Raw genomic sequence first — 16773 nt, forward strand, 5'->3', positions numbered from 1 at the left:
AAACTAAAGGGGGGGTAATGGTGGGGATGGGGGGGTAGGGTGGAGGGGAATGAAGGGGGGAATAGAACAACTGTAACAGCATAATCAATAAAAAAATTTTTTAAAAAAAGAATTAATATTGTTAAAATATCCATACTATCCAAAGCAGCCAACAGACTCAATGAAATCCCTATCAAAATTCCAACAGCATTTTTCACAAATACAGAAAAACAATCCTAAAATGTACATGGAATCACAAAAGAACCTAAAATAAAAGCTATCTTGAGAAGAACAACAAAGCTGAAGGCATTTCACTTTCTGGTTTCAAATTACATTACAAAACTATAGTTATATGCACAGTATGGTACCAGCATAAAAACAGGCACATAGGCCACTGGAACAGAATGGACAGTCCAAAAATAAACCCATGCATATGGTCAACTTGTCTTGGCCAGGACACCAAGAATACATAACGGGGAGAGGATAGTCCCTTCAATACATGGTAGTAGAGGAACAGGATATCTACCTGCACAAGAATAAAACTAGACCCCTATTTTATACCACTCATAAAAATTAACTCAAAATGGACAGAACACTTAAATGTAAGACTTGAAACCATAAAACTTCTAGAAGAAAATAGGGAAAGCTCCTTAACATTGGTCTTGGCAATTTTTTTTTGATATAACACCAAAAAAAGCAAAATAAGGCAACAAAAGCAAAAATGAACAAGTGGGAAGACATCAAACTAAAAATCTTCTACATATCCAAGGAAACAATCAACAAAATAAAAAGGCAACATAAGGGATGGGGGAAAGTATTTACAAACCATATATCTGATACAGTGTTAATATCTAAAATATATAAGGAACTCATACAACATTAGCCAAGATAATCCAATGAAATTGAACAAAAGACCCGAATAGACACTTTTCCATGGAAGACATATAATGGCCAATAGGTACATGACAAGGTGCTGAACGCCACTAACCATCAAGGAAATGCATCAAAACCACAGTGTGATGCCACCTCACAACTGCCAGGATGGCTGTTATTAAAAAGACAAGAGATAGACACAGAGATGAGGACTGGGGGGGGGGAGACCGGGAGGGGGGGGTGGGATGGGAGAAATAGATAAAGAGAAATGTACTTGAAAAGTAACTAAATAAAATTTAATATTATTAAAAAAAAAGACAAGAGATAACAGGTGTTGGTGAGGATGTGGAGAAAAGGGAACCCTCGTACACTGTTGGTGGGAGTGTGAAATGATACAGCCAATATGAAAAATAGGTCCCTCAAAATATCAAAAACAAGGGACAAAATGAGTGTCTGGAAGAGATCTCCACACTCCCATGCTCACTGCTGCATTACACACAGCGGCCACGCTATGGAGACCACCTGCATGTCCACTGACGGATGAGTGGACAATGAGAATAGGATATGTGAATGACTGAAATAAGTAAATATATATAAAACCCGGCCATAAAAAAGAAGGAAATCCTGCCTTTTGCAACAACATGGTTGAACCTGGAGGGCATGGTGCCAAAGGAAATAAGCCAGACAGTGAAAGACAAATGCTATTTTGTATGACTTATATGTGGAATCCAGAAAGTTTGTCCTTGTGAAATAGTAGAATAGTGGTTGCCAGGAAAAAATAAAAAGAGAGAGAATGGTGGTTGCCAAGGGCTGCGGCAGGGATGGAGGGTTTGATCAAAGGGCACAAAATTTCAGTTACAGTATAAGTTCTGAGAATACAATGTATAGCATGGGAGCAATAGTTGATAACACTGTATTTGTGTACTTGAAATTTGCTAAGAGAACAGATCTTACGTGTTCTCATCCACACAGGCAATGGTAACTATATGAGGTGATGAAAGTGTTAACTTGATTGTGGTTATCATTTCACAATATATACATAGACCAAATGATGACCTTGTATACCTTAAATATATACAGCTTTATTTCTCAATTATCCCTCCACAGAGCTGGGGGTAGTAATTATATCAATCCAACCAGGTGATCTAAAGATGGTGAAGACAATGAGACTTGAGTGGTGTTTTAAGGAAGACAGAACTGCCTCGAGGGGAGCAAGGGAAGGGGATTCTAAGGAGAAACGCTGCAGGAGAGACTGCCTCTCTGCCCACTGTCGGCGGACTTGCTGCAAACTACTCGCATGGCTCCATTGTCCCTGGGTTTATGGATACTAGCTCAGAGGTACAGGAAAGAAGGAGGGTCAGGGTCTGGTAGGCACAGAGGCTGTGATGTGCAAAGGAAGGGAGGGGGAGGAGCCAAATGAAGAGGCAGGGAAGACTGACAGGACCTCCAGAAATTCTTCTACTGAAGGAGCTGGTAGGAAGGCAATTATATTACTAAGTCCCAGGAAGAACCCTTCCTGAAGTGAACAATCTACTCCCCATTCTCCATTATTTTAAAAATCGGATTTAAAAATACAATGCTCCCTTTGCTGAAAAGGAGGCATCCGTGTCCTGGCATTTTATGCCACATGCCAGTTCAGCTATCATATTTCACCCTGCTGCTTTCACGAGCCTAGTGATACACAATTTTGATCCCAGACGCAGACTTTTGTAGATATGGTGATAATAACAGTAAACATAAATTTTATGACAAACTCCACACATTGTCCTGATGCACCTGTACCTTGTTACTTGTTCTCTTGACATAACAAACACCAGAAAATGCTGGTGTTGTTTTTTATCCTCGCGTGGAAGCACAAAAGTGTATTTTAAGCAGAGGGCTTTGGGGGCTACAACACACTATTTCTTGCTTTTGATGATAGTTACATGGGTGTTTGCTTTCTATTTAGTTTATTTTTCTTAAAGATTTTATTCATTTATTTTGAGAACAGGGAGGGAGAGAGAAAGACAGGGAGAGATACATTGATCAGTTGCCTCTCACATGTCCCCAACTGGGAACCTGGCCTGCAAGCCAGGCATGTATGCTGATGGGGAATTGAACCAGGGACCTCCCGGTCCGCAGGCCAGCACTCAGTCCACTGAGCCACATTAGCCAGGGCATCAAAATCCATTTCCATTTGCCACTTGCTTGACATATTTGCATGTGGCATGAGTGCTTTATCTTGCACTTGCTCTTTGGAATTCGCCCTCAAAAGTATCTGCTAAATGAGCCCATTTTTAGGGCCCTTTTCCCATTTAAATGGTGTTGTTGTTGGTACAATGAAATGCTCCATCATATCTATGTTTTGCTCTTCATTATCCCAACATTTAAGTCTTGAGTTCTCTACATATTACTTGCCACCCTGGTCTCGGGCACCAGGTTTCTCTCTGTTGTCACCTTGCTGAATGAAAAACCATCCTGTTGAAAATCCCTTCAGTTGTTATTTCACCATGGAGCACTTCCAAATGAATGTGTCTTCAGAGATGTCATCATCATCACAGCTATAAACACCGTTATCAAAGATCAATGAACTGGCAAGATCCAGACCTTGAGGTGGGAGGAGGGGTGGCAATTCAGGAAGCTTCCAGCAAAGGCCAGTGGGGCAGGAAAGAGAGTTAGAGGGAGTAGGGAAACAATGAGGTCTGGGATCAAGCCCATTCACAGTAGGACCTGAGAGCAGCCACTTAGAGATAGCACAAAGATTTAAACCCAGCAGGTTCTGAGTCAGGAGGTGGGTTGGGGGTTGCCCTCCAGGCAACACTTGGCAATGCCTGGAGACAGTGTTATTGTTACAACTGAGAGGGGGGATAGCTAATGGCATCTAATTATCCAGGAATCCTGCTAAACATGCTGCAAAGCACCGAACACTCCCCCACAACAAAGAATTATCCTGTCCAAAATGTCAGTAGGGCCAACACTGAGAAATCCTGAATCAGACACATGAAGTGGAGAAGTCAAAAAGCAGTTGGGTATACAAGTCTGGAATTCAAGAGAGAAGTCTGGGCAGGAGGGGTAATTTGGAAATCACAAAAAGATGGTCTTCAAAGCCAGGACTGAATGAGATCACCAGGGGAGTGAGTATAAATGGGGAAAGGTCTGGATGTGGGGAGCACTCTCATGAAAGGTCAGGGAGAAGGGGCTGAACAGGCAAAAAGGCTGAGAAGAAAAAATATGCCCTGGATGGAGTGGCTCAGTGGATTGAGCGCTGGCCTGCAAACCAAAGGGTCGCTGGTTTAATTCCCAGTCAGGGCACATGCCTGGGTTGTGGGCCAGGTTCCCCAGTGGGGGAGCATGAGAGGCAACCACACATTGATGTTGCTCTCCTTCTCTTTCTCCCTCCTTTACCCTCTGTCTAAAAAAATGAATAAATAAAACCTTCTTAAAAAGAAAAAGAAACAGTGAGGACTGAGGAGGAGGTGTCAGGGATTTGGAAGAGATGTGAGATAAAGCCACCCAGAGAGTGGGAGAATGAACAGACTAGAGAAGTCCATTCAGTGGCCATGTGAGGTGAAGACTATATAATGAGGTCAGTCATTCGGTGACCTGGATGAAGGTACAAAGTTCTCAGAGAGTTAGATTGAACCAGGTTTGTGTCTCTGCCAAATAAGTCATATATGCATACCATCAGGGGTAAGGACACTGAGGGGGTGTGCAGGGAGTAACTCTGATGACTAACTATGGGGTTTAAGCTTTTCAAGGAAGAAAACCACCTGGAAGTTGAGAGGCAGTGTAAAGGTAGTGGGATCAATGGATTGTAGATTGGGGGGAACAGGAAAATTTGTATGTCTGGGGTACTGGAGTGAATGAGACTGAACACCAGGAATGATCAGAGTGGGTGCATGCAGATGAGACCATGCAGGGCTGAAATGATAAGTCTTCAAAAAAAATCTAAGAGAGTTGCTGAAGTAGAGGAGAATTCAAGACACTGAGAAGCGAGATTGTTAGAAGATAACCCACACGTGTACGGCAATTATGACAGGAGTAGTGGACAGACTGACAGGTAGCAAAGGGAGCTAAAATCATCCATAAATAAGGAGGGTGAGCCCTAGGGATGGTGGATGACTGCAACAATGGGAAAAACATGTCACAAAACTATGTATGAGATCTGTCCGGAAAAAGTCCAGCTGTTGTTACTATAATGAGAACAGTTTGCACGGCATCCATGTAACCCAGCGGCTGAGGAGAGTGGACTGGAATGCGCAAACATGAACAACGATGACCCTGCTGTACCAATCAGTGAGGGCAGTGGACGCCTTTGAGTGAGTGAGCACGTGTACTGCGTGGCCATCGCATTCAAAATGACTGAGCGAGTAGAGCAACAAATCTGCATCAAATTTTGAATTAAGCTTGAACATTTCTTTGTGGAAACTATTTGGATGATTCAGGAAGCTTTCCAGGGTGATGCAATGAGTACAGTATAAATAAAGTGCAGCACAAATGCTTCAAAGATAGTAAAGAATCTGTTGAAAGTGATCCCCGTTCTAGAAGACCTGCAACAAGCAGAACACCTGAGAATGTTGAACGTGTACAGACTGCAGTCAACAAAGATCAGCGCCTGAAAAAACAGTGTGAGAACTAGAAGGTGATCTGGGGATTCCAAACACTACTATGTCTGAGATTTTGACGCAGGATCTTGGTGTGAAGCATGCCATGGTAAAATTCAATCTATGGCTTCTGCTACCAGAGCAGAAGGAAAATCTTGCTGCAGCTGCTAATGACTTGTTTCAAACCACTACCAATGAACCAGATTTCCTCAAGAAGGTCATAACTGGAGATGAATCGTGGGTCTGCAGCTATAATCTAGAAATGAAGGCCCAGTAGTTCCAGTGGAAGTTGCCTGGTTCTCCACACCCAAAGAAGATGTAACAGCAATTCACGGCAAGATCAAGACCAGGTTAACTGTTTTTTGATTGGGAAGGTGCTGTCCATCACAAGTATGCCCCAACAAGCCAAACAATTAATAAGGACTACTACATATATGTTCTTTATCAGTTGAGAGATGCAATCCAACAAAAACAGCCACACCTATGGGCAACTGGTGATCAACAGCTCCATCACGACAACATACCCATTCATGCATCACATCTTGTGCAGAGTTTTTTGGCAAAATCTCAAATTACCCTGGTGACTCAGCCCCACTACAGCACAGATTTGGCGCCCTGTGACTTCTGGGTTTTCCCAGAACTAAAATCACCTTTGAAAGGGAAGAGATTTCAGACCACCAATGTGATTCAGGAAAATACAAGGCAGCAGATGGCAATTCTAACAAAGAATTTTGCAGAGTATTTTGAATAGTAGAAGAGACACTGTGTGAAGTCCCGAGGTGCCTACTTCAAAGAGGACTGAGGTGTCATTGTCCAATATACAGTGTTTCTTATATCTTGTATCTTCTTTAATAAATGCCTTTCTCATAGTACGAGGCTGGAATCTTCCTGGACAGACCCTGTTGTATACGTGGATAAAGCTGGGCCCCCTTTCGTGCATAAGTATGTATCCTACAATAAAAGTATATTATTTCTCTGAGAAGAAAAAATTATTGTAAAAATTGTGGGGCCATCTCAAATACTGTTTTTTTTCTTCTTAATTAAAGGTATTGGAGTGACATTGGTTAATAAGATTATGCAGGTTTCAAGTGTACAATTCTATCCTATGTCATCTCTGCCCACCACCCAAAGTCAAATCATCCTCGTCAACACATGTCTGGCCCTCTTCACTTCCCCCACCACACACACACACTCAAATATCCATGTACATGAGTCTCTGATACAGATTCTCTAGCTGAGTCACATGCTTCAGAATGAAGGTGTTAAAATAGTAAAGACTTTCTTACAAATAAATAGCAAACAGCCCTAGTGAGGTATAAAGTGAATATTCTCCTAAAAATTATGAAGCTTGAGAGAATGTCATTCTATCTTTTTTCCCAATCTTCACCCGAGCATATGTTTGTTGGTCTTACAGAGAGAAGAAGGGGGAGGAGAGAGAGAAACGTTGATGTGAGAGAGAATCAGTTGCCTCCCACAGGTGCCCCAATGAGGGACGGAATCTGCAACCTGACCAGGAATTGAACCCACAACCTTTCGGTATATGGGACAACATTCCAACCAACTGAGCCACTAGGGCAGGGCTTATTTCTGTCTTAATAAATAATAATAATGTCTACTATACCTTCCTCAAAGTCAAATTATTGTTTTACTGAGTTCTGCCATTAAAAAAAAATAAGAGTTATGAATTTTCCTGGTGAGTAAACAATGTTACATCTGGATGTCTTTCCCCTTGTGAACATTTTTCTTTGAAACAGAAAATTAGGATTTTCTGAAACATTGAATTCTCCCAGTTTCTGGAGCTCAATCCTTTGTGGGAGGTGAAGAGAGAGAGAGGAGAAAGAAAAGAAACAAAAAATACGTTCAGGTTTTATCCATCCCTCTGGGTAAGCCACATTCTTTTGGTCTTTTAAACCTTTAAATTTTGCCTAATACCAACCTTCTGTGTTTTCTTCTTTCAACCATGAGCCTTGGTCTACCCTCAGGAACCCCTAAAACAAGACGAAATGAAGCAGAGGGGACGTAAACGATGGCGGGGAATGAGGAAGAATGATTTGGCATTGGACGTGGCCAAAGCGATTTCACACGAAGCATGGTGTCCCGATACCGAGCCAGAAAAGTTGAAGCCCAATCTAGTGCTTGTATTCATCCGCTGAAGAGAAGAGGACAAGCTTTCCCCGTGGAACTTTTATCACTCGGTCCTGTTGCAAAGCCATAATTTGCAAAGCAGTAAGATGGGTTGGCACATGGGATACAACATGCACTGAACCCACAGAAAAATTCCTGTCCACCCTAATAACCACAACCGCTCGTATTTAATCCGACTTCCAACTGCAAAGCATTTCTCCTCAGATTATCGCAACGATATTTTCAAAAGGTTGTAAAGACCGATATTACTAGCTTCCTTATAAGCAGGGGATGTTAAGGCCCAAAGTCTTGAGTAACAAAGTCCAAGTTGCAACTTTGTCCCTTGAACAGGCACTTGACAGTGCTAGGCTGCTCTGTCGAGACACAGCTCTTGGATGCCACCCATCCAAACCCCGCCCCTCAGGTATGGCCAGAGCCACAGGGTAGGTTGGAAAGAGCAATGAATTTGGGCTCAGAAGCCCTCAGTTAAAAGTACTACCTCTGCTATTAATTCACTATGTACCTCTGAACAAGTTACCTAGTCTCTATTCACCTCAGTTTACTTGCATGTAAAATGGGGATACCATCTGTTCTGCCTATTTCAGAATGCTTGGGAAGAACTGCTGAGAGACTATGTATAGAAGCTCACAGTAATCTATTAAGAGCCCCATAAATGTCACATATTATTCAAGGTCCACCTTGAGTCCTACTTCCTCCAGGGAACCCTCCAACCTTTCAATCCAGCCTACACTGAACTCTTCTCCTGGCATTTCCTGCTACACTATTTGTCTCAGCATTGACTACATGTGCTCTTGTTATTATTACTCAAGTATTTCCAGTTCAGGAACATCTTCCCTCCTCAGAGCCTAGCACAGCGCCATAAGCATAGCAGTGCTCCGTATTGTCAACGTCATGAATGAACTGGTGGAGCTGAGAGTGGAATCTTACTTTCCTGCTACCGTGGTGCTCACTTCTACAAGAAACTTTGGAAAAAGCTTTCCTATGGTGTTTAGGTACATTCATGCTCTAATAAGGCTACTTACCCACCAAAAGGTGGAATTTTCTCTTTAAAAGAAGGGAATACCCTGTGTAAACTGCTTAAAGAGACAAGAAGCATGGCCCAATCACAAGGATAAGACCCTAGAGGCTCCCCCATTGGGGGAGTCCTACTGAAGTTCCCTCCAGAGGGAACATTTTCCCCCAAGTCCTTTTCTTTATGAGAGGAGGCTTCACGGGGAAAAATCTTGCTGGACATACAGAGTCCGGCAGAAGTAATGCCTGCTTGAGTGTGGTTAATAGGGTAATAATATGGGTATACTAATTTAGAGTTTAAATCTGAAGATTTCACCTCAAATGTCATATGGTGTGTTTGAGTGTGATATTGTTATGTTACAGAATCACACGCTTATGATTTTGTAAATACAAGAATTTATGATAAAACGGGGGCGGGGGAGCATTATCTGTGCCAGACCCTGTATTTGCAAATTAGGCAGGCCTTGTTTGACTTTCTGTGGCAAACAAGGCATCCTGAAGGTCGTTAATTTCTCCTGGGGAAGATATACTCTGAATTACATAGAATAGTTTCCCCAGGGCTCTTGAGAGCTTCCCCACCCAAGCCCAGTTGTTAGTAGCACTTTACCTGATCACTCAAACCCAGAGTGCTGGGGCTTGACCGCGGTTTGTCTTTAAATGAGTAAGTGGCCACTTGCTTCTTCAACAAGTCCAAGAAGTTAGGAGGCATGTACAGAGGAAGGTCATTCAGTACTGGATTGTTTCTGTGCACAAGAGGTGGTTTTTTTCTTCCTTCATTTTTAAAATTATAGGTTGTGGCCACTGGGTTTAATAGGGATTCTTCAAGAAAAGTTTTCAAGTGGTAAGTGCCAGGGATAGGAGTAGTCTGTGGAAAATTGACATCATTTTTCAGGGCAGTGTGTAAACCGGCAACATCTCCAAAAGCAGCATTCTTGCAACGGTCACTCCTAAGTGGCATTTCTCTTCGTTTTAAAGTTTAATAAATTCTACTGATCTACAGTAATTGCTCTGGACAGAATTATATATTTCAAGAGAATCATGATTATTTCCATTCTGAGACAACTACTGAGTTATTATAGCAAATGGATTATGGCCATAATTGAAGTTTTAACTTCTCAAAAAGTAGCTTCATGGATACTTAAACTTGAGATTAAATTCGACTATAAGTCCCAGGCCTTTAGTGAAACCACTCAGGATGTTTCTTGACAAAATAAAAGTTATCCTGCCTCTGCTTAGTAAATGCTACATGTTCCTGTCTTGCCCTCACGTGGGAAGCCAGAGGATAATAACATGAAGCAGAGGATGAACTGGCAGAGCATATTGTCTAATTAGTCCAGTAAGGGGTTTGGTACTTTCAAATCCAAAACCACGATGCAGCTAAATGGCCAAACCTAAAGATTTAGTCACTGCTGCTCTTGTGGCCCTCTTCCCACTGAGTACTCAGCTCAGCTGCACTGTTAAACAGAGTTCAACTCCAAGAAGGCTTTGGCCCATGGGGCCCCTCTGTTATTGCAGGGTGTGGGTAGGAAATATTTCTACAACACAGAAACAAGGCCTCTTGAGAAGGGGATCTTCTGGTCACTTTATTTTCATATATTATCCCCTTGCTTTCATACACTGACCATGTTAATGAATGAAAGTTATCATAGGCTCTCTGCCATCTAAGATAAAAACCCAAACCCAGAAAACTCTCCATAACAGATGCCTTTTTCTTTCTTGTGTAATATTGCCAAGCTCATCAACTGGGTTGGTATTATCCAGATATTCTGTAATGGAACTAGATTTCTAGAGTTGTTTTACTTTTCCAAGCTTTTAAATTAAGCATTTAGTTTCTCATTCACTTGCTAAAACTAAAATTACAAGTATAAAGTAAGGCCCACTGTTTTATTACAAATGAAGTATTAGTGACTTGAAGGCAAGGCTGATTAACACATTAATGGCATCATATGAATAGAAAAGAATGAAAATGTACATACTGTTAATGTGGATCTCCACCATCTTTCTCTTTCAAAAGATGATGTCTTCTGAGTTGGTTTCTATTAACAAACATAAAATATGCGTATTCATTTGAGAGGCAATTCCCTAGAAGTATAATTCATAAATAACTTGCTTGAATTAATTAATACCTGCACCAAATTGGTCAGCCTGAATTAAAATAAAAGCTACATAATGTCAATTTTGCCTGTAACATTTCTTTAAATGGCTACTTTTATCATTTTAAGTGCTTTTTAAATATCTAAATTCTCTTTGGGGGAATTAGGGCAATAAACATTCCCATCTGACAGAGATGCCATAAGGGCAATTAGATGTGACAAAATCGGGTGTTCTTGGGAAGAAACAAGCTGTGTCAATCCAAAATTGTATTATCATAATTGCTGTTAAGATTTACGGCTCAGTCCTTCTGTCCACGTTAGTGGGCGAGGAGAGCTCATCCTCAGATGAGAATGAATGGGGGACACCGCAGGTTCTGGTGCCAGGGACTGTGTAGATATTACGCTTTTAGCTGTTCTAGATGCTTTAGAAAACCTCAGTGTGAGAGAGAATAACGAAGGAAAGGAGCCTCCACCTCCTCCTCTCTGATGACACCCTAACTCGCAGACAAGGCCCTCGGTGCTGTGTTCACCACTGACAGCGAGCAACTCTTTTGGGCTGCTTTGGTGATTGTGATTTCGGGTCTGCCACTCTTGCTATTTGTGCACATTCAAAAGGAAGGGAGAAAATACATGACAATCATTTTTGCTTAACTGATTTTTACTTCTAGCAGGTAAATGTAGGTAGCGGTGCAGGGGTGATCTCTGTCCTGCACCTGGACAGCAAAAGGTTCCCCACATTCAAACCCAAGAGGAAAATGGAAATCTCTAATGAAGCTACTGTGTGCATTTATGAATATTAATGAGTAAAAACTGCTTGGATGGTTTACCCTAAAAAAAAAAGATTTACGGCTCAGGTGATTGTGCTGGGAACTCAAGGTCAAAGTGCGTAGTCATCAGATTAACATGATATTGGGCTAAAAACTCCTGGAGATGAGGCAAACGTGGCCAATTGCCATTTCCTAGATCTATATATTATCAAATACATATCATATAAATGTGGTATAGCCAGTTCTCGCAGTTTATCCCGCTAGCTATGACACGAAAGAGTCAGAATGACAGCAGAACCAGACAGACTTGGCCTTGAACTCCAGCTCTGCCACTTACTGGCTAAGAGCACTAGGCAAATTACTTACCCTTTTAGGAGCCCCTGCTTCCTCTTCAGAGCATAAAATAAGGCATACTAGGGTTGGCATGAGAATAAGGCATTGTACATGTAAACACTTGCGCCCACAACCAGTGCCCAATAATAAATGGGAACTTTTATATTTAACATCTCATCTGCCAAGCTGAGCAGATTATTTTGGTATTCTTCAGTCTCCAAGGATGCTTTTTGTCTTCCATAATAAGTACTCTATACCCTTTTATTATTTTTCCACATCTGATTCAGCCTCACTGTTAACACAGTTGTTCAGGGTTTTTTTTTTCCTTTTGTGCTACTCCTACTAGGTAAAATCATTAAATTTTGACTTCTACTTTCATTTATAATGCTTTTGTTATTAGTATGAAATATGGGTTATCTCAAGGAACAATGCATTAAAAATAACAAAGAATTGAATCAGCAAAGCTGATGTAATTCATTGTTCTTGTCTGTACCCCAGAGCTTTAGTTTTACTATGAAATATGAGCATTTCTCTAAAAAACATGGTTTCATACACACTAATTTCAATTTCTTCCTATATATTCCCTTTATTAGATTTATACTGAATGTTCTCTGCTGTACATTTTTAGTTACAGAAATTGAACTTTCCCAGGCATGTGAAGACAGGTCTCCCACCTCTGCCTGGGCCAGGAAAGTGAGTTGGGAAGGACAGGGGAGAAGTAGACATCATCCGTCCAAAGGAAGGTAACTGGCAGCTGCTGCTTTGTTTTGCCCGAGGCAGGTGATCTGAACTCCACCCAACGTCCACTTCAAATTTGCGTTAGGGGTGAATCAATTTACGCAAGATAAACTGAACAACCCTTAACCATGAAAAACTAAACAAAGGTAGTTTAAAATACTTTATAAACACTAAACTCAAAAACCCTACCCATAGACAAAAGAAAAAAAAATTCTCTGCATAGGGGAAAACGAAAGGAATCTAATCACCCTATGAAAGCAGTGGTCCTGGGGAACTAGCAGTAGGGAGGGGATAAACACAGAAAACAGAGGGCAAATCAGGCTAAGGAAGTAGGGCGGAGGAATTAAAACGAAGTGGAGTACTAATATAAAGATCAGAAGAAGGGACCACGAGGTGGTGAGAACAGATGAGAGAGAACAGGAGGGCGGCAAAGGCCCCAGATTAGAGACGAGGGATTTGACACGGAAGAGCCGGACGAAAGGAAAGGGTAGTTGGGAGCACCAGGGGTGGGCGGCGGTACCCAAGCCAGGACCACCTAACTGCCAAGCCCCGAGTCTTCTCTTACTGCGGTGGCCGAGATGGTGATGACTGGGTAGCCCATTGCGACCTCCTCAGTCCTTAAGCCAAGACTGGTGTCTGGTTGCCAGGAGGCACCGCCGATCACCCGCTCCCGAGCATGCGCAGTGGACCAATTCAGTCTTTCTCCAGTGGTGGGGGAAGGGAGGTGGGCACAGACTCTGAAGCCCCGCGCGCTCAGCGTCACGCAGAGACTTAGCCTCATGCAGAAACGCACACCTGTGGAGTTGTCAGAAAGCCCTCAGGTAAGTGTCTGCACCAAGACTTTTAAAGACGGTTTGTGAAGGCTCGAGCGTGCCATCATCTCCATCAGCCCTTTGCTAAATCACCGGCCATCCCATACCCTCCCCCGCGGAAAGGGAGCAGAATGCTGGGTAGGCATACTTAGCTTTAGGGCAGAAATGAGCCTTGGCACCCACTTTCTAAGATTGCTTCTAAGCTCCTTCAAGTGAAAATTCTGTAGCTGTCGCTTCTCTTGCCTGAAGTGGAGTGAGCATTAGACCCAAGAGGCTCCGCTGTGAAATCACAGGCCTTTTCCTACCTGTACAGACCTTTTCCCTTTCCACTTCTCCTGATGTAGCATCTCAACGTACAAACATTCGCATCTTTAAAAACAAACCCTCTCCTCAACCTTAGATACTTTACATTAATTTCTCACAACCCTGTGAAGTAGGTATCAATCCCATTGTATTAGTGAGGAAAGAGACTTCCTTGGACAATTTACTCAGCATACAGCAGTTCCCCAGTTCAAATCCAGGTCTGACTCCAGTGCCCCAGGCCAAACCACCATGAAATTTCTGCTTTTAAAAACTTTAAAGAGTAGACTCAATTCTTTCACTTCCCATATTTTCCTAAAGCCCATCTTAACCTGACATGTACATACACCTGTCCATTAAAATTGCACTTGCTAAACTGACCAGTGATCCATCCAATGGCTCAGTCCAACGGGCATTTTTCAGCTCTTAGCTTTACCTCCAGTTGTCATTGCTGCAGATTACCCTGCTCCCTCACTCCTGAATCCCTGTCCTCCCCCAGAACTCGGTTTGCTGCCACTTGCTGTAATGTGTGCTTCTTTGTCCACCTCCCATCAGTGATTATGATTGAGTACAATGTTCAGACCCAGGCACAATGTTTAGTAAACATGGGCTATCATTGCCTTTAAGACAAATGCAAAATTTACAATCTAATCTCCTTTCCCATCAGAACACACTTTGATGTATGGCGTTGACCCTAGAACCCTGGGTTAGGGGTACTGACATCAAGCAGTTGAAAATTCATGCATGACTTTTGACTCAACCAAACTAACTTCAGTCCCTCAATATTCAGATTGGTTCCAGGACCCCCCATGGATACCAAAATCCTCAAGATGCCTAGGGCCCTTATGTAAGATGGCTTAGAACAATGCATACAATTGACTCTGCATTCATGGATGTGAAACCCAGGGATATGAAGGGCCAATTATGTATTTATTGAAAAAAATTCATGTGTAAAATGGACCCACACAGTTCAAGCCCATGTGGTTACAGGGCACCTGCACCTGCAAACCCAAAACGTGCCATCTTCAGATTCCTAGTCTCCCCATCTGGTAGCCCTTGACAGCCTGATACACCTTAAAGATCAACTCCTTTGAGGTCCTTAGGCCTAACACCCCTTATAGCCCAAAGGGACCCTGTGCCTATCTTTATTGGAGGGCTCATTTTGATAACTTGTTCCCAATTTTGAATATCCAAAACACAGGTTTTTGTCTCTAATGGAGACAATAAATAATTCAGTATTTATTGAATAAACGACCAGTTTTCCTCTCTATAAATAAAATCAAGGGATAGACTACAGAAGTGCTTTTCAAAAATGTGCAAACACATTGGGGATTTTGTTAAAATACAGATTGGTTCAAGTGATTCTGTGGGCAACTTTTTGCACAAGTGACTAGAGGACTTCCTATTAAAATACTGGGATTCTAAATTAATTTAACATAGCCTTAAAAAATATAGAAGAGGAAAAAATAACCAGGCACCAGGTTTGAAATTAAGAATTATAAGGCCAAGAGGCTAGTAAAAACCAGTTTTCATAAATGTAAGAGATTAATCAAGTCCATTACTGTGTCTCACTTTATTTCCTAAGAAAACTGGCCCAGCAGACCAGGGACTGGTACCCTAGAGACTAAAGTAATATGATGAAGGTACAGAGAAATCCAGAAACCCATACAAAGTGTGAAACAGAAGGGAATATCTAGATAATAGCTTGAGTGTCTCAAAAATAGAAACAGTATGGGTCAATGATTTCAAGGACTTCACTGATGAAACAGATTAAGCATGTAGAATAAACAAAATGGCTTTAAGAACACTGTATTATACAATACCACTGAGAAAAGGTTAGAATAGTTCACATTATTGTAACAAGCATTTTTCTTTGATAATACAAGAGCACATTAAGTAGAATTTAACAGTGCTTCTGCTATGCATCACACCTTTAATGAAAATTACATTCTAGGATCATTTTTAACTGCAATAGTGATGGTTTTGTTAGAATTACCAGAGAGTGAACATGCAATGGATAGAACTGAGTAAAGAATGATCAGTTACCATGACCCTGCTGCTAATATAAAACAGGAAACATAATAAAGATTGAAAGGTTTTATAACTACAGTCCTGGGTTTGATTATGCTGTATGACATAGAACTGATTGTGAACCCAGTCCAGTTTGTGCTGTGACCAGTTAAATTATATAAAACTGCACGGTTTCAATTTCCTGTAAAATCAAAGGCTTACTGTGTGACTTTTGTGAATATTACAAGAATATAGTAACACCAACCATTCATGATACAAGAAAATACTCTAAACGTGTTTCCCCTTCCACCTTAAGAATTTAAACTTCGAACTACTGGTTGTTGAAACCGGAAAAACAACAAGATTATTTCACCAAATCCCTTCATGCTATAGGGTCATAACTACTGGTTTAACAGGAAAGTAACACATCAATGGAACATTTACTCCAAATGCCAGGGACTATGCTAATTGCTTTTTACCTTAATGTAAAAGCCAACTAAGAGACCCATCTGATAAATTATACCTATAACATGTTAAGATAACTGATGATTAATAGTGACCTCTTCAAGTTTACACGCAGCTGTAATATGAAGCATTACAATAAAATATCAGAGTCCAGGTGCCTCAAAGAGCCAGATATATGAATCTTCTTCCACCAAATACCCTGACTGGCCTTTCTTCTGACTAAACTTTTACATCTAATGATCTTCCTACTTAATTGATTTGCCTGCCTAATATGCAATAACATAATGTACCATTAGGATCATCAATTCTTTTAACTTCCCTTGTCCTACCTGAAACATACCTATCACTGTTTTCCCTCACTAACTATCCAGTTTCCTATTCTCTGGTAGAGTAACAGTGGTAGTAAAATAGTCAAAGATGGGCAGAAACCTGCCAAATGAAATTATTTATCCTCTGCATATTGGAAACCTTGTGGCAATAATCAATTCACAATTATACCCCCTGGTTTGCTGTGAAATCTCTCATTAAGTACTAAAAAAAACCCAAAAAAACAAAAACCCTAATTTATCACCTTTTGAGTAGCTTAAATTACAGAGAAAGCACTGGTTTAGAAGTAAAAACAAGTAAGTTTAATTACTGCCAGTCCACTCCTAAAGAAACTTTT

At 41.3% G+C, this 16773-nt stretch overlaps 1 protein-coding gene across 1 annotated transcript in view; it reads right to left on the reverse strand.

Moving 5' to 3' along the window:
• Window positions 1-13175, reverse strand: part of STPG4 (sperm-tail PG-rich repeat containing 4) — a 37393-nt gene extending 24218 nt beyond the window's left edge. The window contains 3 exon segments of the mRNA XM_053667005.1: window positions 9199-9456; window positions 10568-10627; window positions 13088-13175. Of these exon segments, the coding sequence (XP_053522980.1) occupies window positions 9199-9456; window positions 10568-10627; window positions 13088-13123 (354 nt within the window). The 5' untranslated portion in view covers window positions 13124-13175.
• Window positions 13176-16773: the final 3598 nt, after the last annotated feature.

The sequence above is a fragment of the Artibeus jamaicensis genome, unplaced genomic scaffold (assembly GCF_021234435.1).
Source record: "Artibeus jamaicensis isolate MK-2021 breed Jamaican fruit bat unplaced genomic scaffold, CSHL_Jam_final contig_465, whole genome shotgun sequence".
Taxonomy (NCBI): Eukaryota; Metazoa; Chordata; class Mammalia; order Chiroptera; family Phyllostomidae; genus Artibeus; species Artibeus jamaicensis.